The sequence below is a fragment of the Taudactylus pleione genome, unplaced genomic scaffold (genome assembly GCF_031769625.1).
Source record: "Taudactylus pleione unplaced genomic scaffold, aTauple2 ptg000372l, whole genome shotgun sequence".
Taxonomy (NCBI): Eukaryota; Metazoa; Chordata; class Amphibia; order Anura; family Myobatrachidae; genus Taudactylus; species Taudactylus pleione.
In genome coordinates, this window is record NW_028284773.1 from 9,800,760 (window position 1) to 9,827,241 (window position 26,482).

The following is a 26,482-nucleotide window of genomic DNA, read 5'->3' on the forward strand; positions in this document are numbered from 1 at the left end:
GTTTAGTTTTGCATGAAGCCTATCGCACTTTTTTTTTTTTTATCATTTTGCTGATGATACATGTAGAATTTCTGAAGTCAGCATGTTCCTGTATAACCTGCAGGTTGGAACCTGTCAAACATTTCCAAGATGGTTCAGTGCAGCAACTACTTGATCTCCCAATGAGCCATCTGCATATTTCAAGGTCAGAGAGCAGCCTAGCTGGTTTATAATTCAAATAATATTTTGTGAAGCACTAAATGTAAAAATTTAATTTAGGAAAGGTGTATTCAACACATATATCTTAAATAGTTTTTGTTAGCAATAATTTATGACTGCACTGAAAAGGTTAACCTACACTCTAAAGCCCCATTAACGATGGCATTCAGATTTTAGTCTAAGGCAAATTCTTTGCATACCTCAGTCCACACAGTCTAGGCACTAGAGAGCAATTAATCAGTAGGTTCGTTTTTAGATCCCCATTGCATAAAACCAAAACATTAAAAAACATGTAAAACAAATAGATTTATTGACATTTGTGTTCCTTAGTGAATGGGGGAAAAAGTAAATATTAAACTAGTAATGCTACTGCTTAAAATACAACCAAATCAAAGACCAGTGTTGACTACTCCATAGATCACAACATGTTGACAGTTTTCATTCATGTTTTAGTAATTGTTTGCTTTATGGTATTTTGTACAGCTTGACAATGCTGATGAATACTGAGTGTGAGTGTTCATGCCCTAACTGGTTTTTAGTGATAATTATTCTTTTGACCCTAATTTGTACTGGAAGTTAATTAGGATGTAACAATGCTTCTTTGTTTTCTATAATTAGTGTATTGATACCGTTCTTCTCCATTTTTTGGAGGGGGTGTTATTTTTATGGCCATAACACAAACTAACAAATCAAAGGCAATGAGGGGAAACCTTTGCTGATCAGCAGCGTGTTATATTATAGAATAAAAGCCATTAACTGCACTGTCATTAACCATTGCATGTAGGATTCGAAACCAAAGTCTCTACGTGATAGTTATCATACATGCAGCTATATTAAAATACATCATCTGCAGCCATTTGTGCTCAATAAAGTAGCATAGATCAATAAATGTACACATATCTATTTGAAGATTATAGTGCCATGGTAGATAGAGGAAAAAAATTGTGGGAAGCATTCATTCATACATACATCAATTCGCTGTCAGTTTTATACACTTAAGGAAAGTAATCCTCCTCACTGTAATACTCTGCTTAATCTGCTCTAAGCTATTATTGTATGTAGAAGACGTTATAGTGTTAGCTGGCCATGACCCATTTTCTTTGGTCAGCACACCTACCTCACATGGTGAACTGCAATACTAGAAATCTAGGGAAGCTTTGCTCAAAAAATAAATAAATCGGATATCTAAAACTATAAAGAAATTGGATTAGTCCTTTCCAAAAGTGGCCATGACAGTCACAGGTGTATGTATAATGCAAGTTGTGCTAAACTGCTGCTTTTATTATAATACAGTTTGTTCTGCTCTCTATGGGGCCCATTTATCAAGGATCGCTTTTGCAATGCGATCAGGGCATGCCAGTAACATCCCAGATTGCCTTGCAAAAAGCGATCCTATTGGCTAGATGTATCATCCGGGACATGCTGGGACCACGGGCTCCGAATGTAGCCCGTCCCTGCGATGTCTCCGGAGAGCTGCCGGCCAGTTCGCATGTGTAGTCCCGTGGACTGCCCATGCACATCCGCCATAGCCGGGGAGGGTTCTGACGGATCCCTCAGCCGGCTAATAGTGCGCAGTGTAGCCCACAGCGGCTAACGTCATCTTCAGATGGCGTTAGCCAATATTTGGAAAGTATCGCATTCCGGATATTGGTAAATTTGGCAGCATCCCATCCCACATAGAAACCTATGGGGGAGGCGGCTGCCGGCGGCAATGGAGGGATCGGAGATACCTGCTGTGGTTCCTCCTTCATACATATGGGGGATACTTAGTATTTGAGATAAACACCCGAAAACGAGTGTTTTCGGGGATTTACCACAAATACACTTTGATTAATGGGCCTCTATATAAAAGGCAGCTGTATTAGAGCACTATTACTCAGCCTAGCAGTTTTACTCCCGTACACCTCATTAGGAGCGGGATACAGCAAAAGGTAGAAATGCGGTCAAACCCAAAAATGCGGGATTGACTGCATTTCTCATATACAACAAGCCCCAGAATGCGGGGTTCCTGATGGCATTACCCTATAGAAGCCTATGGGTTTCTATTGCGAGAGTGCAGAGAGGGGGATCCAATCTGATCCCTCCCAGCACCCCACGCAGCATGAGCTTCCTTCTGCGCATGCGCAGAAGGACGCCAGAGGGGATTCTGGGTCATAGACCCGGAAGTCCCTCCATCGCAAAGGGCCGCTCTTACTGAGAGAGCGGTCCTTTGCGGTGTTAGTAATGCATACCGGCAGTACCAACGCCTCTCACTGAGGGATTACTTGTTTAGTGTTCATTCTAGCACCCTGCACCCATCACAACCTGTGCAGTTCCTCTGTCCTGCCTGGGGTGTCACTCTATGATCTGGTGCTTCTAGCACATTCAGCTAATGCAACAAACTGCTGACATATAGACTAGAGTGTGCTAGACGCACTAGAGAGCTACACCCCAGGCAGGAAAGAGGAACTGCACGGGTTGTGACAGGTCCAGGGTGCTAGAATAAACACTAATGATCCTGGGAATATATGAACAGGTTCCCTGGCAACCACAATGCAGGAGTTCCAACATTTAACAGTGCTTTACAACCGCTCAGACAGTTTCTAAAATATTCAGCAATCAGAATAATCAGATTAGTCTGTACACATAGTAGATGGGATGTGGTCATAATACAATAGTTGAGACGCCGGTACTGGAATCCCAACACCTGTCAAAATCCCGGCACACCGATGGTAGGTACTGGGGTTAGGGGGAGGGTTAGGGTTAGACACTAAGAGAGGAGGTTAGGTTTAGGCAGCGGGGAGGGAGGGTTAGGGAGAGGATTAGAATACTGACAGATAGGTGTCGGTATCCTAAACATGTCGGGATGCAGGTGTTGGAATTCTGACCGCCAGGATCCAGAGTGCTGGCATCCCGTACCCAACCCTAGTAAACTCTTACTTTAGATCAGTGGTTCTCAAAATCAGTCCTCAGGACCCCACACAGGTCATGTTTTCCAGGTCACCCAGCAGGTGCATTCATTACTGGCTGACCCATTTTAAAAGATTCACAGATGGAGCTAATTATGTCACTTGTGATTCTGTGAGGAGACCTGGAAAACATGCACTGTGTGGGGTCCTGAGGACAGAGTTTGAGAACCTGTGCTTTAGATTATGAACAGTTAGCAACACTAATTTTTAAAAGGGGGGGGGGGACAAGAAAAGTGCCTGGTCCGTCCGTCAGGCTTTGTCCACATACATGGGGATGACTATGCTGAATTACTTTGATATACAGTACATCTGTACATCTACCTAATGAAACTGCAGCTACTTCAAATTCTTCTGGCATAACTGTTGTACTAAAAAGCTCAGTAAGCAGCAGTGGTCCCACAAACCATTCCAGAAGGGAGGAAAGCCATTTTCCTGCTACCCAGGGCATGACACAGTACCCTGGAAAATTGGCATTCACCACTGCCACAGGTTTCATAAAGTAGTTAATGAGGAAAACTAACATTTAACTGCATTCCCAGTGTGCTACATGCATTCATCCTGTATATGTAAGCTGGGTACACACTTCTACATTGGTCGGGCCGTTCTTTCGATTTCGGACACGTTGGTGCAATTATGATAATCGATATGGGTGTGCAGATCTGTATTACTAAGAAATTTCTGTCTAAATAACAGCTATACCATTTGGTAACTGCAACCGGAAACGGCAAGTCCGGCGGTTCAAATCCCGACAGCGGCTGCCCGACATGGGTGAAAATCCCGATCGTCCCCAGGTAAGTATTTACTAACCTAAACGCACCCGCCCCCCTAACCCTCCTTAGGGGTGCCTAACCCTAACCTTCCCCCCAGTGCCTATACCTAACCCCCCCCTTCCCCACCGCCTAAATTTAAGTCCCCCGGGGGGTACCTAACCCTAATTCTCCCCCAGGAGCCTTAAACCTAACCCCCCGCACGCGCGGCTGTCCGCAGCAGCGCCCGGGATCACTTCGATCAGGATGCCGGGCGCCGGTCTCCCGGCATCGGTAAAATGACAGGTGTCTAGATTTAGATGCCTGTCATTTAACCCTCGCCGGGATAAAGCAGTCGGGAAGCCGGCTATCAGGATTACGTCTGCCGGCTTCCCAACTGCATACCCTGCAACCCATTAAAATTGACAATATATATATAAAAAAAAAAAAAAAAGGGAGGTAGACAAAAATAAAAGGAATATTTATTAAAACAGTGTGTATTAAAGTAATCGTTAATAAATAAAAAAAAATCAATTGATAACTGCCAAGCTGTGATTTAGAAGCAATCCTCCACAATAGTAGATCTAGATTTCTCTGGGAGGATATAATAAAATAATAGTCTGTTGTAATACCTCTCCAGAGGTTAGGACAAGACGCTGTGAAATCCCCGTAATTTAAATATCTTATCATTTAAATGGTAAGCAGGGACAGTTCTATGGGCGGGCTAACAGGGTAGTCGCCCGGAGCGCCGGCCCCTAGAGGGTGCCGCTGAGTCACACTGTCATTTGCAGGCTTTTTTTTTACATTTCATTAGAATTGCTGGCCTAGCTGACGGGCTGCTGCTGCTACTGGCAGCCAGATTTATATAGCAGCAGCAGCAGCAGCAGCATCATAAGCATACTCTGAGGCTGAGAAGCTCCGCCTCCTCTGCTCTTAGTCAGTCAGTGCTCTGCTCTGGGAGCTTCCCGCCCGGGCATAGCTGCTTACATCGAGTGTGTGGGATGATAACAGCAGACTACAGAGCCAACTCGGACTGGATGACCAGCATCAGGGAAGGAGTCTTTTTTTTTTTCTTAAAACTAGTGTACTGACGTAAGTGATGCTGGAGTGTTGCAAGGGGGAGGGGAGAAATGTGCTGTTCAGGTGTTGGTAGGGGGGGGGGGGGAAGTGTGCTGCTGGGGTGCTGGTAAGGGGGGGGGAAAGAGTGCTGCTGGGGTGTTGGTAAGGGGGGGGTGAGTGTGTAACTGCTGCTGGTGTAAAGGAGATGGGTGTTGCTGCTGGTGTAAGGGAGGGGGAATGTAACTGCTGCTGGTATTAGGGTGGTGGTCAACGGGTAAAGACCATTTCCACTTCAGATATTGTACCTGGAAGGGACATGCACTAAGGGCGGAAGTGCAGTTTCCTGCCCACACAGTCGAGCAAATAAGAAAGTTAGACCCTCACGGGCTCGCTTCGCTCGCCACGCTTCGAGCACGGTGGCTCGCCACATGATTATATTCCCACTCTATGCCCACTTGGATGGTAGGGAATAACGTTGGATACTGGCTGATGACATCATGGTCAATCTACGGAAGGGGATTTAGCCGCTTTCGTGGTCAAGGGGGGGAGCAAGTAATGGAGGCAGGCTCAGAAACATACCCCTTACTGCTGAGAGGCATCCATATACACCTGTAACCCTTATCACTGGGGGAGGGGCAACATAAACAAGGTACACCTTACCACTGAGGCAGTAGGCTCCTCCACATACCCAGGGACCACTCACCAATAGAGACAGGCTCCTCCACACACCCAGGTACCACTTAACCCTAGAGACTGGCACTGACTACTGGAGGCAGTCTCATTCACATACCCAGATACTACTGAAGAACGGCTCCTGCAATGTACTCTAAAGGGCATTACTGCGTGTGGCATAATGTGTTATAAAGGGCATTATTATGGAAGGCACATTACTGCGCACAGCAATTGTTGATCGTGAGGGGAGAGCTGGCGGGTAGCCCAGCACCTCCTTAAGTGCTGGGCACGACCCAAAGTGTGATGAATCGGGGGTGTTCTGCATGGACACGCCCCATTCCTGGTCAGTCATGCCCCCTTTCCGGAAGCACGAGCAGAGGAATGCCGTCTGTAAGCACTTTTTTTGGGGGGGGGGGGGAGGGGTTTGCAAATGGAATCTTTCGCCCTGAGCTCCACAATGTCTAGAACCGGCCCTGATTGTAGTTCAGGCTGGATCGCTTAGTAATTGTATCCACAAGAGCACGTGTGAATTAAAAAGGTACCTCGATAGCAGGCTGTGAACGTACCACTATCTCTGACAGGATCCCCAGTCACACAGTCGCAACAGAGGCGAGGCGGTCGGGACCTTTAGTAGGTGGATGATTGGATGATGTCAGTGCGCTTTCCGTTTGGTCCGGCAAGTCTCTTATGCCTAGGGGCGGCAAGCTGGGCAGACAGTAACCGCTGGCACTGTGTGCCCAGGTAGCGGTAATAATATAGTCCCAGGTGTTCTCAAGTTTAAGGAGTGCTTATGGCGAGAGGATACTGGTACATTCACAGCTAAGAGATCGGGACTGAACTACTTTCCTTTACAATTAGAAGATAAAATATTTAAATTACGGGAATTTCATAGCATCTTGTCCTAACCTCTGGAGAGGTATCACAACAAAACTATTATATCCTGAAAATTATGTGTCACTGACCATTTACAAAAAAATTCCAACTTTAGAAGATCTACCGTATATGTTTGAAAGCATTTCCAACAGGATGACACGGTTACCTACGTTATAGGTAGAGATGAGTGGTTCAGTTTTACTCGGTTATGTTCGGATCTCAAAAATGGCATCATATTGGCTATCTGGCTCTCGTGTTATGGACAGCCAATAAAATAAATCCGAACTAATCAAAACTTAATCTTAGTTTAGAAATATTGCAATTTAAAAATTATTATTGTTACAGGATTAAATGTGATTTAATTTACGTTTAAAAAGCATAATGAAACAAGGGCCCTCAAGCTCCGGAGTGATTTTGGCTCTAGAAAGCTAGAACTCCGCAAGCTCCGGAGTGATTTTGGCTCTATCAGAGCCAAAATCACTCCCACTGACATCACTAGTGATGTCGTCAGTGGGCCGGCTTCTGACGGGAGGCGTTCCCGTGGGAACGCCCCCGTCAGGGAGGCACGCCCCCGGCACGCCCACCAAAGGGGGCGTGCTGTCAATCAACATTGACAGCACGCCCCCTTTGATCGGACACAACGAGCGAAGGAAAGTCCTTCGCTCGTCGTGTCTGGCGCATGCGCACGACGGAGCTCCCTCCGTCGTGCGCATGCTCAGTGCAGACCATCGACCCACTTGCGAGCGGACAGCCGCTCGCGAGTGGGTCTGAATCAGGCCCAATGTTTGTATTAACAACCTGAATTTTTACAAAAGGTATTCCTCAGCTACACATAGAAAATCTACATGTAAAGGCCCCCATACATCAGCAATTGATTGCAGCAATCGTGCAATTTGCAATTGATTGTGTATAAAAATGTTTCCCTTTTTCAATCGATTGTGGCAATTCTGGAATCTGCAATCGATTGAAAAAGGGAAAGATTTTTATACACAATCGATTGCAAATTGCACGACTGCTGCAATCAATTGCTGATGTATGGGGGCCTTTAGTCCTCAAGTTCTGCTGACAATTTATAATTTGTAATTGTAGACAGCCCAATAAACCAATTTTAACATACACTAATATTACATATTGCCTGTTGCTATTCATAGTTGTGTTGTGCTCTAATATTATACCACTTAGGAGACATGTCATAGCTAAATATATCAATGGTGGCGAGATACACATCAAAGCAAAGACAATTTTATCATGTTATGAGCATGATGCTCTTTTTCTTTCAGCAGGACATTTCAAAAAGATCCATCTGTAACTAGAAGAAATAATGTGGCTGGAGAGAAGGGGAAAAAAAACAACCTAAATAAAAAATATACAGCCAGAATAATGCATTTTTAACATACATACAGAATTAAGTTTCGCTTATTTTACAAAGTTTGTAGGGAAAATATATGAACTCTTATGGTGCATACACACGGTCAGATTTTTCTTCAGATATGTACGATAATGATTTAAAAAATCGTTCAATCGTTCATATCTGAAGGAAAATCTAACATGCCTGAACGATGAGCGTTCCCGATGGTCAGATAACGATATTTGACATCTGATGTGTTTGCATTAAAATGAATGGAATCGTCCAAGTCTGACTGCAGTCAAATATCATTCAGTCGTTCAAATCTTTGGTAAAATCGTTCATCTGACAAATCTGACCGTGTGTATGCTCCATTAAAATTAGGGACTGCTTTAGTTTTATTTATGAAAAAAAAAAACAAAATTAAACTAAACACATTTCACATTTATTACAAATACAATAAATGGCAAATACTTTTCTGCCACTTAAAATGATAACACCAGACAAGTGGAAACAATGGGCCTGATTCAGAGCCGTTCGCTATTTGTGGTCGTTCGTTCAAAAACAAGGGGTGGCTATTCAAATGATCCGTTCGCAAATTGCAGTCTGTTCCCACCTCTAAGTCTGAACGAGCGAGCAAAACATACGCTCGTTTTTTTGATAAAAACGCCCCCTGGCCGCACGCACCATACGTCATGTCCGCTATTTATTAGATTAATCGAGTACATCGTACAGCGTATGAACTGCTCGCTATTCTTGTGGTTGGTGTTTTCAACCGCTATTTTGCGAGCAGTTCTGAGTTAAAAAAAACCAAGTGACGTGGTCAATGACGCTGCTGTATTAATTATGCACTCCCTTAAAACGCCCGTTTTGACCTTTAAGCACGCCTGCGTTCGGATCTCCACTCCCAGTTTTCAAGCACCTTCCCCTGTTACCACCCACATACGCCTCATTCTGTCACTCAAAATAGCAGGCCCTCGCTATATTGCGTACCAACGATTTTCGGCCGCACTGACTGGTTCGCGCATGCGTACTAAAAACCGTACGCATGCGCAGATGTGCGAACATCGCTCGGAACGAGCGTACTGCCGCTAGCGAGTGGCTCTGAATGAGGGCCAATGTCCCCTTTGGGGAAAAAAAAAAAAAAAATAGTAAAACACTTAATTGGCTTTACCAAGAAATAACATTACTTATGACAGTACACTTTAAAACACAAAGGGTCTATTTAACACACAAGGGGACTCCAGGAATGGGTCTAGGCAAAAACAGAGTAGGTAGAAGAGGTTGGGATTGTAACATTAATGACCCGAGTAATAAGGTGGCGTACCACAGACCACACGAGAGACAACTTCAGACAGGACCAAAATATGTGATACAGAGTGCCCTCCTCATGACAACTCCCCCCAACATAGCTTCAAAGGGGAAGGGTAGATTTAGGGCCTGATTCAGAGATGGACGCCTAATGTGGTCGCAGCTGCAATTTTGCATTAATGCAGCAGCGAAAATATGCTAATAGTATCAAAGCTTACCCGAGCATAAGGGCGCCCATTGCTGCCTTCTCATATGTGTACAACGTCGCTTACCTGTGTAAATAAATATCGGTATCATCGACGCACATTGAGCGGCCATCTTGCCCATTCGGCAGGTCTGACTATCCGCAGACTCGGCAGCTCTCCTGACACACAGAGGGCTGACATGCTGCGTAGGAAATCACAAGGGATAATCTATGCACAGATGGTGTAATGGTTAGCATTACTGCATCACAGCACTGAGGTCATGGGTTCGATTCCCACCATGGCCCTACCTGTGCAGAGTTTGTATATTCTCCCTGTACTTGAGTGGGTTTCCTCCCACACTCCAAAAAATATACTGGTATGTTAATTGGCTCCCAACACAAATTAACCCTAGTGTGTATGTGTGTGCGCATGTGATAGGGAATGTAGATTGTAAGCTCCACTGGGGCAGGGACTGATATGAGTGGACAAATATTCAAATATTCTGTAAAGCGCTGTGGAATATGTGTGCGCTATATAAATAACTGGTAATAATAATATTATTATTAATAATAATAAACAGCGTTTAAACAGTCAGACATGCCTGCATTTTTCGGACAACCCAGTTACCTCCCCCAAATGGTATCTGTCACTCACTTTGTGAGTGGATCAAAGCAGTCATTTTGTGGGTGCATTGTCATTTATACACGTGCACACTGGCAAACAACCACTCGATCTGCAAAAATAATCGGCATTGCGCCAGTCTCGGAATCGGGCCCAAAGTGTAATCTCTGCAGGACCATATACCACTGAAGGTATATTTTCAGCTATTTTTTTTAGGATGATGGGCGGACAATGCAGAAGATATTACACCAATACCTAACTAGTCCCAAATGTCTGCTCCAAAAGGTCTCCCCTGTATCACGCTGAGATTCTAGGGAAGGAGCACTGTGTGACCGTAAGACTCAGTAGATAGTGTATGAGTCCACGCGGTGACAATAGAATTCTAAAAGCTGCGCAATTCCAGATACTGAAAAACAATGAGGGGGGAGATGGAGCCTATCCTGAGTTTCAGAGTAGGAGGGGAAAGGACAAAAAGGGGCAATATCGGTTTCAAACAACACAACTAACCCAGGGGTGTAATGCCCTATAGTCAGATCCAGGTGAAGAAGAACTTGGGTTGTCCCACAATGGAGAAAGGGAGAGGGCAAAAGAGAGAAGGCTTTCATAAAACGGTCCCATATGGTGTATTAGAGCGTGCCTATGGAGTTGTTGGGACCATAATAATCAAGAGGCAGAGACAAAGTGAAATCAGGTCAGATTCAATTTGAACCCATAGCCGAGAAGCAGGATCAGAGTGCCAGAGTGCTCCATGTGCAAGGTTTGCTGCATAAAAGTAAAGCCTTAAAATCGGGCATCCTAAGCCGCCTTCCTTTGCTGGTTTATGCAAGATCCTTATTTTCATCCTTTGAGCCGTATTCAATTTGAGCCGAGCCGCATTAAGTTAACGCGACCCGGACTTAACGCCGACTTAGCCTGTTTTGTAGGCGTTACAATATCGCGCGCGTGCACGCTTTACCCTGTATTCGATTTCAAAGTACGCATAAACGGCACACGGCGATACTGTAACAAGCGGAAAGTGCTGTAATTTTTGGGGAAATCAGCCTGTCTCCCCCCAAATGATGTTCTGACATGGGGGTTCACTATGGTACCCCCCGATTTGGCTTGCTGAAGGTATTTGGTGTTTTTAAATGGGCTCAATAGCTGCTAAATAGGGTTTTTCTATACCTAATGCAGAATAGTATTCAAGAGTATTTTTTCCAGAAAATAAGTTATCCCAGCATATTTGGGGTACTTGAAAATAGGGCTCAGCATATATAAAGTTGAAAAAGTGAAGTTGAACAATAGTGAAAAATCCACCTGCCGCAAGCACCTGCAATCAAAAAAAACATTTGGGGCATACTTGGGGACCCCCCAAGAGACAAGTTCGCTAGTTTTTAAGTTTGTACCCCAACATTTTATTTTACGCCCCTTTTTCAAAGTCAATTTTTGGGGTGTCCTTAAGTTTTTTTTATTTTTTATTTTTTTTGACACAGATTACCTTTGGGGGACTGTCTGAAGGCTGCACGGGGGTTCCCGCAACATTGCACCCCAAAACCCCAATTCTGCACTCATGCCCAGGGGCACAAGCTACTGAATAGCTCCCGTTACTTTAGACGGGAGTTATGGGCACCCAAAAAACAATTGAATCCCCCCCTATATCTTTATGGTGAGCAAATATGTTTACTATTCTCTTAGACCAGTGGTTCCCAACTGTGTGCCGTGACAGCCTGGGGTGCCCCAGGTTGGTGGTCCAGCACCAAATCAAACTATTTATGGTCAATGTAAGAGGCAAAAACACAAAAAATGCGGACAAACAGAAGTGCATCCCTGCCCACCACATAATGGAACCTAAGGATGACAGGTAAACAATTTACTTAATCATTTTTTTTTCTGAATTTCTCAATAACAAACTTTTGGCTTAGGGGTGCCGTGAAAAAAAGGTTGATACTCTAGGGTGCCATGATTCAAGAAAGTTTGGGAACCACTGTCTTAGACCCTTCAGCTAAATTCACTTCTGTGAGCAGTGGCTACAAAGAAAACCAAAGCTAGAAAAGCATAACTTAAAAGAGAAAAAAAAATATATTATATAGATCTTCATCCATATGAATCCGGCACGCCTATTCAGGGTAATAAAGATACTTGCTCTGGTGTCTTTCCAGAGTGTAACAAGCACGCCATGTACTTAGAAACCAGGAAGGCCACTCAGTCTTATAATCAACTTAAAAACGGTCCTTTCTTTAATCCAATGTTTCGGGGTTTCCCCCTTCGTCAGGGACAGCAGATTACACATTAATAACAGAAAAACAGACATATATACCTACAGTAATCATTACAATTCCACTCGCGTGCTGCAAGTGATACATACATTGCCACAATCGATTGCTGAGGGCCTTTACCGACATGATCATTAAGCCATTTATTTCACAATGTGTCCTGTAACATGAACCTTAATAACATAAAAAAGTGTCGCATTTCAAAACAATGACACCAATGAAACCACTAGACATGGAGGTAGAGCAAAATAGGCTGATGCAATGAAAGATAAAGCGATGCAACAAACTAATGACTTTCTTCCTGCAAATGGTAAAAACAGAAAGCACAAATGATGGTTAATGTTTTAATATGCTACACATATGTAACACATGCAAATTCCGAATTGGTCACCAAACTGGTCAACTGCTAAGAAGTGCGTTGGATCAAAACAAAAGATATTCCAATAAAAAAAAAAAATATTAGGCATATAAAACGGCTTCACAAAAGCCATGAATTTGCAGAGCCTCGAAGTCATACTGAGGGCATCCTGTGCTGTTTGGCAACACACTGGGTGATGATGGGTATATTTTAAAAGGGAATGAAAGACTTAAAGGAGTCTCATGTATCATGGGAATAATGAACCGGCTTCATAGCCTTGGATACTGCTCCCAGCTGACTGCAAATTAGAGCTTAACACAATCATACATCTTTCACATGGCACAACTGAATTATCCATCTAAAATAGATTGAAAAATAAGATAGTGATTCAAATCAAAATAATATTCATAATCATAAATGATCAATTAAGCAAAAACAGCATTGTACTCAGCTATTAAAAATTAGATTTTTGCTAATGAGCAAGAATGTTCTCTCTCTAAGGGCGGAATTAAATTGCCCCCGATCCTGTCTAAAGTGATGGGAGATCGTGGGGGGGGGGGGGGATATTCAAATGATTAAGATTGTCGTGCCCAGAGGTCAGGTTTAGTCGCGTAAAACTGCTAAACCCAACCAAACACGTAATTTTTCGCACATTTCAGTTCAATAGCCCGGGTGGTGCGAGCTGAAATGCCGGCACCCGTAGCTGATCACGCCTGGCAGGAGCAACAATTGGATAACTCCATTGGGTGCAAAGCGGGGACAGCTGCATGTACTAACAACTGAATTCCACCCTAAGGGCCCTACTGGTCAACAAGTTTTATCATTCACAATGGTGCATATGATAAATGGTGCTGAAGCCAATTAGCTCCCAACTGTCATTTTTCAATGACAGTTAAAAGGTGCTCCAGCCAATCACCTCCTATCATACACAACAAGTTTTATCACTCATTGTGAATGATAAAACTTGTTGCTAAATAAGGCCCTGAATTACAGATGTAACATGCCACTCACTGATGGGAAGTAACACAAATATAAAAGTAACAGACTGTCCCCAATACACCAAAAAGCAGATAATAAAATTATGCAAAATGAAAAAACAAAAGGCCTATTTCTCACATCCTGCATTTTTGATGCGGTGTGGATGGTTTGTTTGGACGCAGCCAGTCCAAATCGCATGTGCAGCGGTCAGCTACGCATATAATCGGTGGGGGCCAGCAGGGGTAGTAAGAAAAATTGTGTAGGAATAGCCCATTGACAACTATGGGCTAATGTAATCTGAAGATGGCAGTAGCTACTGGGACCAAACTGCTTGGTAAAACTCGTAATATAGTAGTGCCCATAGAAACCCATGGTTGCTGCTTGTACGAGTGAAAACGAGGGGCCACAGCAAATATCTCCAATATCTGCCACAGTCCCGCCATAGATACATTCTGGGGATACTACAAACTTGCAGACAACACCTGAAAAAGGGTGTTTTCAGGGGGATATACCACAAACTTCTTGTGATTAAAATTATTTAAGTATAACAGACATGTTTCCTCCCAATCCTGTAGCCATAAATGGCAGAACCTCAGAGTTTCAGCATTTTGGACATGCACAAATCTCTAAAACATGGCCTCTGTCTCCTCTGGTAAAGGTCACTTGTACTGAGCTCAAACCCCTGGAGACCAGGTAATGAATAGAAAGATCAGGGCCAAGATTACTGATAAAGCAGACAGGGAAGGTGAAAGGAAATCATATCTCTGAAAATTAACAACAAAACAATTATACTTATTGTAGTTCAATCTACTGCATACAAATGTTGAGGTATTCTTAAAATATCACTTAAAATAGCCTGAGTCTAACCTTCCCATCCCACAGGCCGTGCCTAATGTCACCTTTCTGAGAATGTCAGGATTTCACATGCAACATTCTAGATAGACAATGTGAACATGTCCACATTTCAACACGGCCAACATAATAACCGTCAACATTGTGATTGTCGATCTATTGACTGCATCCCGTATTAAGGCCCCCCATACATCAGAGATCGTTCAATCAATTGCAATCGTGCAATTTGCAATCGATTGTATAAAAATCTTTCCCTTTTTCAATCGATTGCAAATTGCACGATTGCTGCAATCAATCTCTGATGTATGGGGGCCTTCAGAGACGCCAGGTTTTCTTTGTTTCCTCAAGAAACTGGACATTAGTTTTGATTTTCTAAAATGCAAACCTTAAAGTTTAGAATGCCTGTTTTTAGAACAAGAATCCTGTACAATCTAGATCAAAGACTTTTCCCAATAGATTTGCAGAATACAGTTACTGAATGTGGCACCAAACAGGTATTTAAGCAGGGTATCCACTAAGCGATTTAAACAAGCGATTGCACGATAATGATGTCGTTATCGTGCAATCACTTGCAAATCGCGCATGTATCGGGGATGTTTTGGACAGAAGCGACCAGCGATGCGCGTGCCCGCGGGTTGCTTCCAAAATCCGACATTGCCCGAACATGCAGCTCAACCTGACGATCTAGTCAGGTTCTGCATGTGCGGGGATGAGGGATGTGAACGTTCAGTCCTAGCACATCACTAGCTATACAAACAACAGCACGATTGCAATGTCGCAATCGTGCTGTCGTTTGTATATCGCTTAGTGGATACCCTGCTTAAGGGAGGGTTTTTATAGACAAAGCAAAGGTCCAGGGCATACAATTCAGATTTTTCTACGCCAAAATGATGGGACCCCTTCCTTTATTTCACACAATATAGACCTATACATGTTTATTTATTTTTAAACACACACATACCTCTAAATGTTCTCTTGGGAAAACTAAAAATTCCAGATCCAGAACAAGGCAGTGGATGTCAGTATCAATTGTTGCTCCGTTTGGGCGCCCGTGCAGATTGTGCGCGCCCCAAAACAGGGGTTGAGCTGCATATAGCATCTAACCCAGTCTAAAATCCTGCTTCAGATGCCCAAACAGCCGACCTATCACACATTTTTCCTCACCACCCCGGGAGGCTGCAAGCAGAAATGTGTGCAGTCATAGCTATGCCCGCACAAACAGAGCAACATATTAATTGCTCTGTCGAGCACCGAAAACAAACAGCCGTGGATAAAACAACTGAATCGCCCCCTTAATGTGCAGGATATTAGAACAATTTAAAATTTATCTTTTTATTTTTTTTTTAGGAATAAAGGAACTTTTGTCTTGATGTAAAACCAGATGAGGTTCAGATAGATCTATTGCGTTGACACCTCACACCTTAATCATCTCATTGACAAATCGAGTAGAAAAAATTGCTCAATATAGTTTCCAATATAATGGTATATTTCAATAAGACAATCCATATTGGAATTGCTTAACAGAATGAATGAACCACTCCACAAAAAGATCTTTTGCCCAAGTGACTTCAGTAAAGACAAACTAAACAAGCAGCACTTTACAGGGAATACTTAGGGGCCCATTTATCAAGCTTTTTTTTTTTTTCTTAAAAATTTGAAGAAATTGCGGTTTCTGCATAATTTTATGAACTGGTACTATGTACTAATAGCACAATGCAGGAGATTTCACAGAAAATCTCCAGAAAAATGCTAATTAGCACTGCAGATCACAGTCCCCGTTATTATCAATGGGGACTACGATCTGACCCTTATGTACCAAACTCTGAAAAGCAGAGCACCATCTTCATATGTTGTAAACTGCTTTAAGCCTATGAAGACTTACGAGCAAGAGAGATCTACCATTTTCCCTCTGGCTGGCAACGGAAACGGACACTGGGCCTGATTCAGACCCGGTCGCAAGCACTGAGCACTCGCAACCGGGTCAATGGTGGCCCAGAGCGCATGCGCATGACCCGGATAGCGACAGGCAATCCGTCGCTCCGGGTCTCGCACCAAAGGGGGCGTGCTGTCGATGTTGAGTGACAGCACGACCCTTTTGGTGGGCGGCCAGGGGGGGGTGACTGCCCAGATGGAGGCGTTCCCATGAGAACGCCTACCATTTGGGGGAGGCCCCACTGACATTACAAGTGATGTCAGTGGGAGAGCTTTCGGCTCTGTTTGAGCCGAAAGCTCTCAGGGGCTTGCGGCCACGAAACCCTACCACAAGGGTCTCGTCGCAACCCACAGCAACGTGAGCAGCCAGGAGGCCGCTCCATAAAATAAAATAAAAATGTGAAAAAAAAAAAAAGACGCCCTTATTCAGAGCGAGCCGGAATCAGGGACACTGTGCGCATAAACAAACAGTGTCAACTTACCCCATTAAAGTCTTTCGCAAAAGTGAATTGAAAGACTCCCACAAAAAACCAGGGCTATAACTAGCAGGTACAGAGGTTACCGTAACTGCGGTCCCTGCGAGTTTCCCATAGTACACAGGTTCTCAAACTCGGTCCTCAGGACCCCAAGTAGTGCATGTTTTGCAGGTCTCCTCACATAATTACTAGTGAAGTAAGTTAGCTGCGCCTGTAGATATTTTAAAATGTGTCAGTGAGTAATGAATACACCTGTACACCTGCTGGGTGACCTGCAAAAAGTGAACTGTGTGGGGTCCTGAGGACAGAGTTTGAGAACCACTGCCATAGTACATAGCGGGATATTTTCATTAAAAATTAAAATATCCGCCATGTAGCGAAACCTTAATAATCGCTGCAGTTCCAAGATTGTTAGTACATATAGCGCTTAAGTACATAGACCCCTTAAAGAGTCACTGCCCCAGTGGAGTGCACAAATATTACCTACCACACAAACTAGAGTTCATTTTGTCAGAAGCCAGTTATGTTTATATGGACTGTGGGAGTCAACTGGAGAACAGAGAAGAAACATGTGCAAACATGGAGAGAACATGTAATCAAAGATAGGACACTAGCTGTAATCAAACCCATGCCCCCAGCACTGTGCAGTAGCAAGGCTAACCACTGTGAGACCTTGAAGTATGGTACTACACCATGCATCTGGTACCACATATCATATGTTATCACATATGGTATCTGCACTCTAGATTTATTGTGCACTCGAGATTACTACACCTGGTACCTTGCATCTTGTAGTTCTGCTGGCGCAGTATTGTTTGTTGGGCCAGGAATTGAAGTGCAGCAATTTAGAAGAAAACAGTACACTTATTATGCCACCTGCCCTCTCACAGGGCTAACCCTCAGGGAACAGTTATATGGCTACATTATACTGGTTACTTCACTTGGAGGTTGAGGAAGACTCCTATTGCAAACTGCACAGTGAGAAATATTGAGTCCGATGCCAGGGACAGGAAAGAAAATAGACTGAGGAGATGACTAATGAAAGACAACTTCTCTTTCAGATTTAAGAAGGACTTGTCATATTCCAAGAGGGCGGTATTAACCCATTGGTGTCTGCTGCAATGTGGAGGTGAAAAGCAATTAAAAGTTTTTTGGGTTTTTTTTTTTTTTTTTTAAGTATACTTTGCTCACTGTAAACTTCTAAACAGATTTGGCATTTTGCTGTAACAGTAATTAACAAGTTAATAACTTGTTAGAAAATAATGGGAAAAGGGAGTAGTGAAAATAACAGACAAAGGGGGGTATTTATCACAGCTGGGAGAGGGAAAAAAAACTGAGATAAAGTACTCACCAATCAGCTTCTAATTTACATTTTGCAGGCTGTTTATATAATGATGGATCGGAGCAGATTGGTTGGTATTTTATTTTTTTACAATTTTATCTCTACCCCAGCTTTGATAAATACCCCCCAAAGCCTGCCCCTTATCTTCACACCCAAAGCATATTAACACTGTTTGAGGTGTATTCCGTGTGCAATAAAGGATGCGTCTCTATATGTTTTCCTGCAGCACTCAAGTCTGGTCAAATGCTACCTGTAAGCACTTTGCTACCACTAAAATGAAACCTTCCGATGTGTTTAATGCTTCTGAGCACTGCAAACCATGTCAAAATGGATGCATGGTAATGTTGGCAGAAAGTGTGTTTGCGCAGGACCATTCAACTTGCATGTTTTGTGGGGAGACCATCAGAGTCAGAGAACATTTAGAGGTATTTACTATCTGTCAGATTGGGAAAAGGGGGCCTGGACTTACCCAATGAGGTTACTTTGACGGTGGTGGGTAAGCTCATAACTTTGGCCAAATTTATGCCAAAAACCTTGCATATTATGCATAATTATTAATGGTTGCATGGTGCATCTGGTTTCTCTGTTTTCTATGTTATCTGTCAGATTGCCAAAGCTGAGGTAACAGAAATAAATGTTAAACCTGGTAAAAAACAAAAACAAAAAAAAACTGTGGGTAAATCTACCAGATAACATGGTTTGATAGGGCAAGAAAACAGTTTAAAATAATGCAGGTGTGTATGTGGTCAACAGGTCGCAAAAAATAAATATTTTTCTTATTATAAATTAAATTCCCCTTAAAAATTGAGCATTTTATATGTCCAAACTGTAACACTGTTGCCCTGTAGTGGCAAAAAAAAGGTTTCAGAAACATTTAATAATCATATGAGCAACTTCTGCTATTCTGTGAGAGCAGACAAATCTCATTCCCATGGAAGAGCAAGGCATTGAATACTTGCAAAAGAGATCTTTCAGATCACATCCGCACAAACCCTGCCACAACCTATGAGAAAGATGATGGACAGCTTTAATTGTGTTGACAATCAATTACAGAGCTAGGATACACACCTTGCCTGCATGACCCATTTTCCTAAAGATATATTATATATATGTATAATATATTTCCTATGAGCCACGGTAATAAGATGCAATGTATTCAGCACGGTCTGTTTAACACCAACCAAAAAAAAAGTGTGAGAAACAGAAGATAAAACTTGATTTCTAATGCAAGTGCTCAAGAAACTGTCTTACAACTAATAAAACCAGATTATTAGACATTAGGAGCAACTGTGGAGTAGACATTATACATTAGCAGAATTACATTTTGATTTATTTCCACAAGGTGCAGCAAACCAATTTTTCCCCCATATATACAGAAATCCATGCAGCTGTCACATTATACACATACAAACTGTTTAACAAGTATAAACAGGCAGGTAGAAGAAAAGGGCCTCTCTAAATAAATGAGCACTGCAGTGACATGGCATATTCCCATGTACAAAGAGACTGGATGTAACAAGTAGGACAGTTTGGCAGGGACTAGCATAACTGCTTCTGTCAATCACCACAATAAAAAGTAAACATGGCAAAGTTATATGGGAGGGCGGTGTATCAGATTTATAAAAAGGGAGTCACTCCCAGGCCTGGAAACACTCAGAGGAGAGTTACACAATCCAGGTGTAAATATACCACACCTTTGCTGCAGGTATGATTATTCTGATAAAGGAAAGTGCAGACAGCCCACGTCTAAAGTAGAGCCAGGCCACAATCATTTATAGAAAACAGTAAGGCAGGTAGAAGAAGTCATTTTGAAGTGTACATTTGTAGTTTAAGCTTCAGGAGTAATAAAGAAAATATTGCTGCACTATAGGCTTTTGTACAAGTTAGGACAGTATATGTAGCGTTGCATCCATCTCAGAGGATCAATGTATTGCATGCAACACATATAGCCTCAGGCTCCCTCATTACATGGCATTATTCACCCGAAGTGTATATGTCATAATAATGAGAGGCTGTCAGATTAATCACACCACTGATCATATGCAGGTAACCATTCAGCTGATGCACCTACATGTGTGTAATAATCAGTGGAATATGGCATGTCAATCACATACAATTACATGACTTCTGCAACCGTGTGAGCGAATTGACTGATACTGTACCCTAACCATACATGTGTGTAACATATACACGTCTCCCTGCTGCCTATATTTAATACATTTTGCGCTATTAATTCACATTGAATCAGGTAGCCTATTATAGAAAACAGTTGTGTAAAATAGAATATAATGATAGACACCACCAGCTGTTAATCACTATAGGTACGATAGCAGATAGTAAAGATACTGTAATTGGCATTCATGTATGTGACAGGGGCACCTCCTACACTAGAATCATGAATTGAGCTATTGCATGGATGAGCAGCTGCTCCCATATCACCCAGTATAGTACATGTGGTGATCAGCTGCTCAAACCATATGCATATACACTATACAGCCCAGATCACAGCCTGGCAGGCGCTGGGTGTAGCAGCGGGGCACTGGCATAAAGGGCCAACATACTATTATACACATACACACTGCAAGGTGCTGCTTACCTAGCATGGAGAAGATGAAATCCTTCGCGGTGTGGATCTCCAAGGCTCTCTGGTCATCGTATTCCCGCTGATCGTGTTTGTTAAATTCCTGGATGAGTTTGTTTAATTCTTCTATGCGTGCTCCAGACCTGAAATCCAGCTCGGGGGAGGCAGGTTTGCTGCCTCCCCCGACTGTGCCAGGCTTGGTGGGGATGGGAGCCGCCATCTTCACTTCCACAGGCAGCAGCAGCAGGATTATATATGAGAGCAGCAGCCCTGACTCCTTCCTTCCCCTCCCCGGGATAGTGGGAGATGGCTCTGTGAGTGTGTGTGTATGTGTGGTACAGCAGCAGTGAGTGAGTCTCTGTGGCGGCTCCGCTCCTGCACACAGCAGCAGAAACAATGTGACACTGAGCGGCTGTGAGATCATTCAACAAGCGGCACAGGAACTTAACCCCTCGTGTCCCACTGGAGGCTCTGAGCTATTGCTGCAAGCTCGGATAGGCTGCATGTATTGTGAGGCATAGATTATATACAGACTTTATTAATACGTAATATGGAAGTTTGTTTTCGTGGACATACATTTTTTTCCTCCAAAACGATAGCAGGTGTATAACTGTATAAGAAGCCTATCCGGGCAGATGTACTATTATTGTTCCTATTTATCACCAGATGGCCCAGAATGCACTTACCAAGTACATGGTTTCATTTCACCTAATGTACTAGTAGTGCAAATATAAAATCTGAGGTGTAGGCACTAGGCAGTATGTTGCAAGACCTATCATTTTAAATGCATAGCACAACCCCAATAGCATTCAGTGTGCCTGATACTGTTTTCATTTTGATTGGCATTTAATTATTTTTCTTCTTCTTTACAGGCATCGTATATAGGTGCATACACACCGTATGATTTAAATGGACTATATGAACGATAACTAGATTGATTAGATCATTATCGTTCATATTGTGCATTTTTCGCCCACCAATGACCTGCGATGTGCAGGTACGTATGGTCGATATCGACCATCGCCCGTACATGCAGGCCAACTTGTTCGATATTGACCCGGTTACAATAGGGACCTGCGATCGTTGATAGCAGGTCGTTATAGTCGGTGTATTGGTGGTGTGCTGGATGATCGATATCGATCATCCAGCACACCCTGGAGATCGAATGATATCGTTATCGATCGTCCCGTCTGTACGCACCATTATCTTAAAGAGGAACAATTTGATTTGTGGTATGTTAAGCAGGTGCTTTTTCACTGTTAAGAGGAATTAGTTTTGCTTTCAATAGGTACATACATACATACATACATACATACATACAGTAAATATGTATTGTTTCAAAGGAGGTAACCAGACGAGCATCATGTAAATAAAATTAAAAAAACAGTACAGTATATGTAAGTAGAAGATTTTTGTTCCTTTTAGCTGCATTTCCTTTACTAGAAATATCTACACTCATGTTTTATTGCTTATAGTCCAGAGGTTCCCAAACGCAATCCTCAAGGCTCCCCAACAGTTCAGGTTTTAGAGATATCCATGGTTGAGCACAGGTGGTTAAATCAAATTGACTGAGGTACTAATTAAATCATCTGTGCTCAACAATGGATATCTCTAAAACCTGAACTGTTGGGGAGCCTCGAGGACCGCGTTTGGGAACTTCTGGCTTATACAATACAGGTAGAGTGGCCAACCCTTTCAAATATCTTGTACTGTCATTTGTATAATACATTATTTATGTAAAATGCTAATTATTAAAAAAAGAAAATGATCCAAAGCAGGGCCGCAACTAGGGGGGGGGCTGGAGGTGCACGTGCACCGGGTGAGCCGCTGTACCTGGTGCCAGTGACCTCCAGCCCGGCGCTGCAGAGAGGCTCCAAGCCGGACGTCCGCTGGTAATATTTATTACCAGCGGGCGCCCGGCTCCTTCTCTGCAGCGACGCGGTGTAGCCGGAGCCGGAGGCTGGAATTCTCTCCCGAACTCCAGCTTCCGGCTCTCCCCACGGGCACTATGGGGGAGACGTCATGACATCTCCCCCATAGTTCCAAGGAGCAGCCGGCGGACCGGACGCGACGCTGGATGCAGGAGCGGGGCTCAAGGTAAGTATTTTTTTTTTTAATAAGCTGCACTACAGGGGCATTATTATGGGGGCATAGGCAATAAGGGGCATTACTAATGGGGCATGAGCACTACAGGGGCATTACTATTGGGGCATGGGCACTACAGGGGCATTACCACAGGGGCATTACTGTGGGGGCATGAGCACTACAGGGGCATTACTGTAAGGGCACTACAGGGATATTACTATGGGGGCATGGGCAATACAGGGGCATTACTATGAGAGCATGGGCACTACAGGGGCATTACTATGAAAGCATGGGCACTACAGGGGAATTAATATGGGAGCATGGGCACTACAGGGGCATTACTGTATGGTGGGCACTACAGGGGCATTACTATGGGGGTATTAACATATGGGCATTACTATGGGGGCATTACAATATGGGCACTACTGCAGGGGGAATTACATGGGGGGCGCCAAATTACTGTCTTGCCCCTGGTGACAAAAATCCTAGTTTCGGCCCTGTCCAAAGGAGAAATGTGAAATAAGGGTCTCACAGCATTAGAACTTGGCCTAAACAACAGGTTCTCAAACTCGACCCCAAACAGTGTATGTTTTCCATGTCTCCTCACATAATCACAAGTGAAATAATTATCTCCACCTGTGAATCTTTTAAAATGTGTCAGTGAGTAATGACTGCATCTGTGCACCTGCTGGGTGACCTGGAAAACGTGACCTGTGTGCTGTCCTGAGGACCGAGTTTGAGAACCACTGGCCTAGACAGACATTGTTTTGCACTTTGATGCTTTGTATATTTTACTAAAATACCTTTTCCATTTACTTCAATAGCATTGAAAAATACATTTTAAAAGCTTCCACATGTTTGAGAGTGTTTGTCTTAGAACTACGCCAGACACGGAAGTGGAAAATAAGGGCTGTCTTATTTTTCATGCTCACAGATGCTGCCTGAGATGAAAAAAATGAAGTGGCTGTAGCCTAATTACTGATAAACAATTGGAGTACTGTATGTTTTAATATTATTGATCATTACATTTATGTTGCTGTCATGAAATTTGACTCATTGATTTACTGACAGTTGGCAGGCTTTATGGCCTTGCTGCCCTGTTTCCGCCCTGCCTCTAAAGGTACAACATAACCTATTTGTTATTGACAGCCACAGAAATAAGTGCCCCCATGTGGTAACTCTCAGAATTTATTGTAGCGGTGAAAAGCTGAGCTGCAGTGTTTTCATAGAGACAGCTGATTTTACTGTTTAATAAAGCTACAGACTTGTTTCTATTTGATGGCTATCCATCAGAAACAAAAGCTAGTAAATTACTGGGGATTTTTTTAGATATTTTTTTTTCTCTTCATAAAGAATACTACATCCTCATTATAACTTCCAACTGCACTGCACTTTAGTATCATAGGGGTCTATGAACTAATAATCGCGGAACTGTGGTGATTATTATGTGTCTACATCCCAGGGTATATTTAAATTTTTAGTGAAAATATCCCACTATGTATAAAGGGGAACTTGCATGGTAAGTGGTTGTGTTAACTGCTGTTCCTGCGAGTTATATCCCCAGCATTTAGTAGAAGTCTTTCACATGTGTGAAAGAGTTTTCCTGTGGAAGCTGACACTGCGCATGTGCACAGTGTCAGCTTCCGGTGCTGGCTGGGGGCTGCGAGAGATCTCTCTCCTGCTCCTAAGCCTCCATAAGCTGAAGATGGTGTAAACTACCAGAGCCAAACTCCGAAAAGTTTCATAGCTACAATACATAAAAATTATGCAGAAACTGCAGTTTCTATATAATTTTATGTAAAAAAACAGCTTGATACATAGGCTCCATAACATGCTTAGAGATAATACCATAGTATTATGCTCAGAGATAAATACCTTTCAGTGTGACTTCAGCTAGTAACATATATTTTAAATAGCCTAAGTACCAGGCGTTGCCAGAGTTTAAATCTTCAAGTTAAGTTTTATCATGTGATGCCGTCCAAATCCATCCAGTGGAAGGCCCAGAACAGGTTCCCTGGGTCAAAGGTCTTCCCGTCGCACTCCGCCGTGAGGTCCGACCCTTACCCCAACCACTCAAAAAGGCATCCCAGACCAATTGCCACCACTCTGTGAAGTTTTCATCCAAATCCATCCAGTGGAAGGCCCAGAACAGTCTCTCCTGGGTCAAAATTCTTCCCAGTGTCCCCGGGTCAAAGTTCTGCCCAGCATGCATCAACGGGAGGTCCGACCGGGACCTCAACCCCCTAGTATGTTTTCTGGGATCCAATGTTACCACTCTGAAGTTTTTGTCCAAATCCATCCAGTGGAAGGCTCAGAACAGACTCCCCGGGTCAAGGTTCTGCCCAGCGTACACCAACGGGAGGTCTGACCGGGACCCTAAGCCCTCCTAAAACCTGTCCAAGATCCAACTGGACCACCTCGCGTTGGTTTCATTCCAATCGGTGCAGGGGTGTCCGAATGCATAACAAGACAAACAAACCAATTAATTTTATATATAAGATAATTAAATGGTAGTGATGTAAGACATTAGATTTGGATAGCACCAGTCAGTATTTAATTGTAGAAATACTATTATAATACACTGACAGAGGTTCCCAAACGCGGTCCTCAAGGCTTCCCAACAGTTCAGGTTTTAAAGATATCCATGGTTGAGCACAGGTGACTTAATTAGTACCTCAGTCAATTCGATTTAACCACCTGTGCTCAACCATGGATATCTCTAAAACCTGAACTGTTGAGGTGCCTTGAGGACCGCATTTGGGAACCTCTGCACTATGAAATGTCTATTCATTTGTGACAGAATATCTTTAAAATCATCTATTACTAAGTTAATGGCATGTAAACAAATATTGATTCACATCCTAACATAACTATTTTATTTATATATTTACATTCCTGCAAACATGCCTGCAATAGTTAGGAATACATTAAATTAATTAGTTATACTAGGGGTAGGCAGCATGTGGCACCCCAGCTGTTGTGGAACTACACATCCCAGCACGCCCTGCAACAGGTATTTTAGAGCATGCTAAAACAGGCTGGGATGTGTAGTTCCACAGCGTCTGGAGTGCCACAAGTTGTCTACTTCTGAGTTATACAAACGTTCTTGTATAATAAGCCCAGCATCATATTCAAGACTTGCTCCTTGTAGCTTACATGTGATTGTTCTTTCTTTTACAGTGGTGGGGCAGGCATACTGTAAATGGATCACAAAATGCTCACATGCAGCCCTACTAAGCGGAGTAACCTGCTCTCTTTGGTCCTCTTTAGAGACTGTAGAATGGGCATAGTTCATTCACCCAGTCTCAATAACTGAGGTAATCTGGGTGTTCTGTGTCTTGGTTTGGCACAAGCTGTTCAGGAGTTGCACTCCCACCCCCTCCACTTCTAACCTGAGCCGGTAGGAGGTGGGAGCGGCATCTTCTGCTCCTCAAACCGGGAGTGTGGCACTTGCATGTGACATTATAGTTGAGCACCAGACTTTTAGCTTGACACTGACATTGAGGAGCAGCAGCCGTCTGCTTCACATTATGACAGCTGATTCCACTTCATGTCAGGGGCTGACGCTCCTTATGGGAGCATTCAAAACACGAAAGTTTCACATAGGGCCTGATTCAGAGCTACACGCATGTCAATGTTCATGGTGCCTCTGCCTCACAGTTAGGGCC

General features: G+C 43.2%; 1 protein-coding gene across 1 annotated transcript in view; it reads right to left on the reverse strand.

Moving 5' to 3' along the window:
- MB21D2 (Mab-21 domain containing 2) overlaps positions 1-20,976 on the reverse strand; it is a 97,218-nt gene extending 76,242 nt beyond the window's left edge. The window contains exon 1 of the mRNA XM_088444736.1: positions 20,745-20,976. Within this exon, the coding sequence (XP_088300862.1) occupies positions 20,745-20,949 (205 nt within the window). The 5' untranslated portion in view covers positions 20,950-20,976. The remainder of the gene's footprint in view (positions 1-20,744) is intronic.
- Between the last annotated feature and the right edge of the window lie 5,506 nt (positions 20,977-26,482).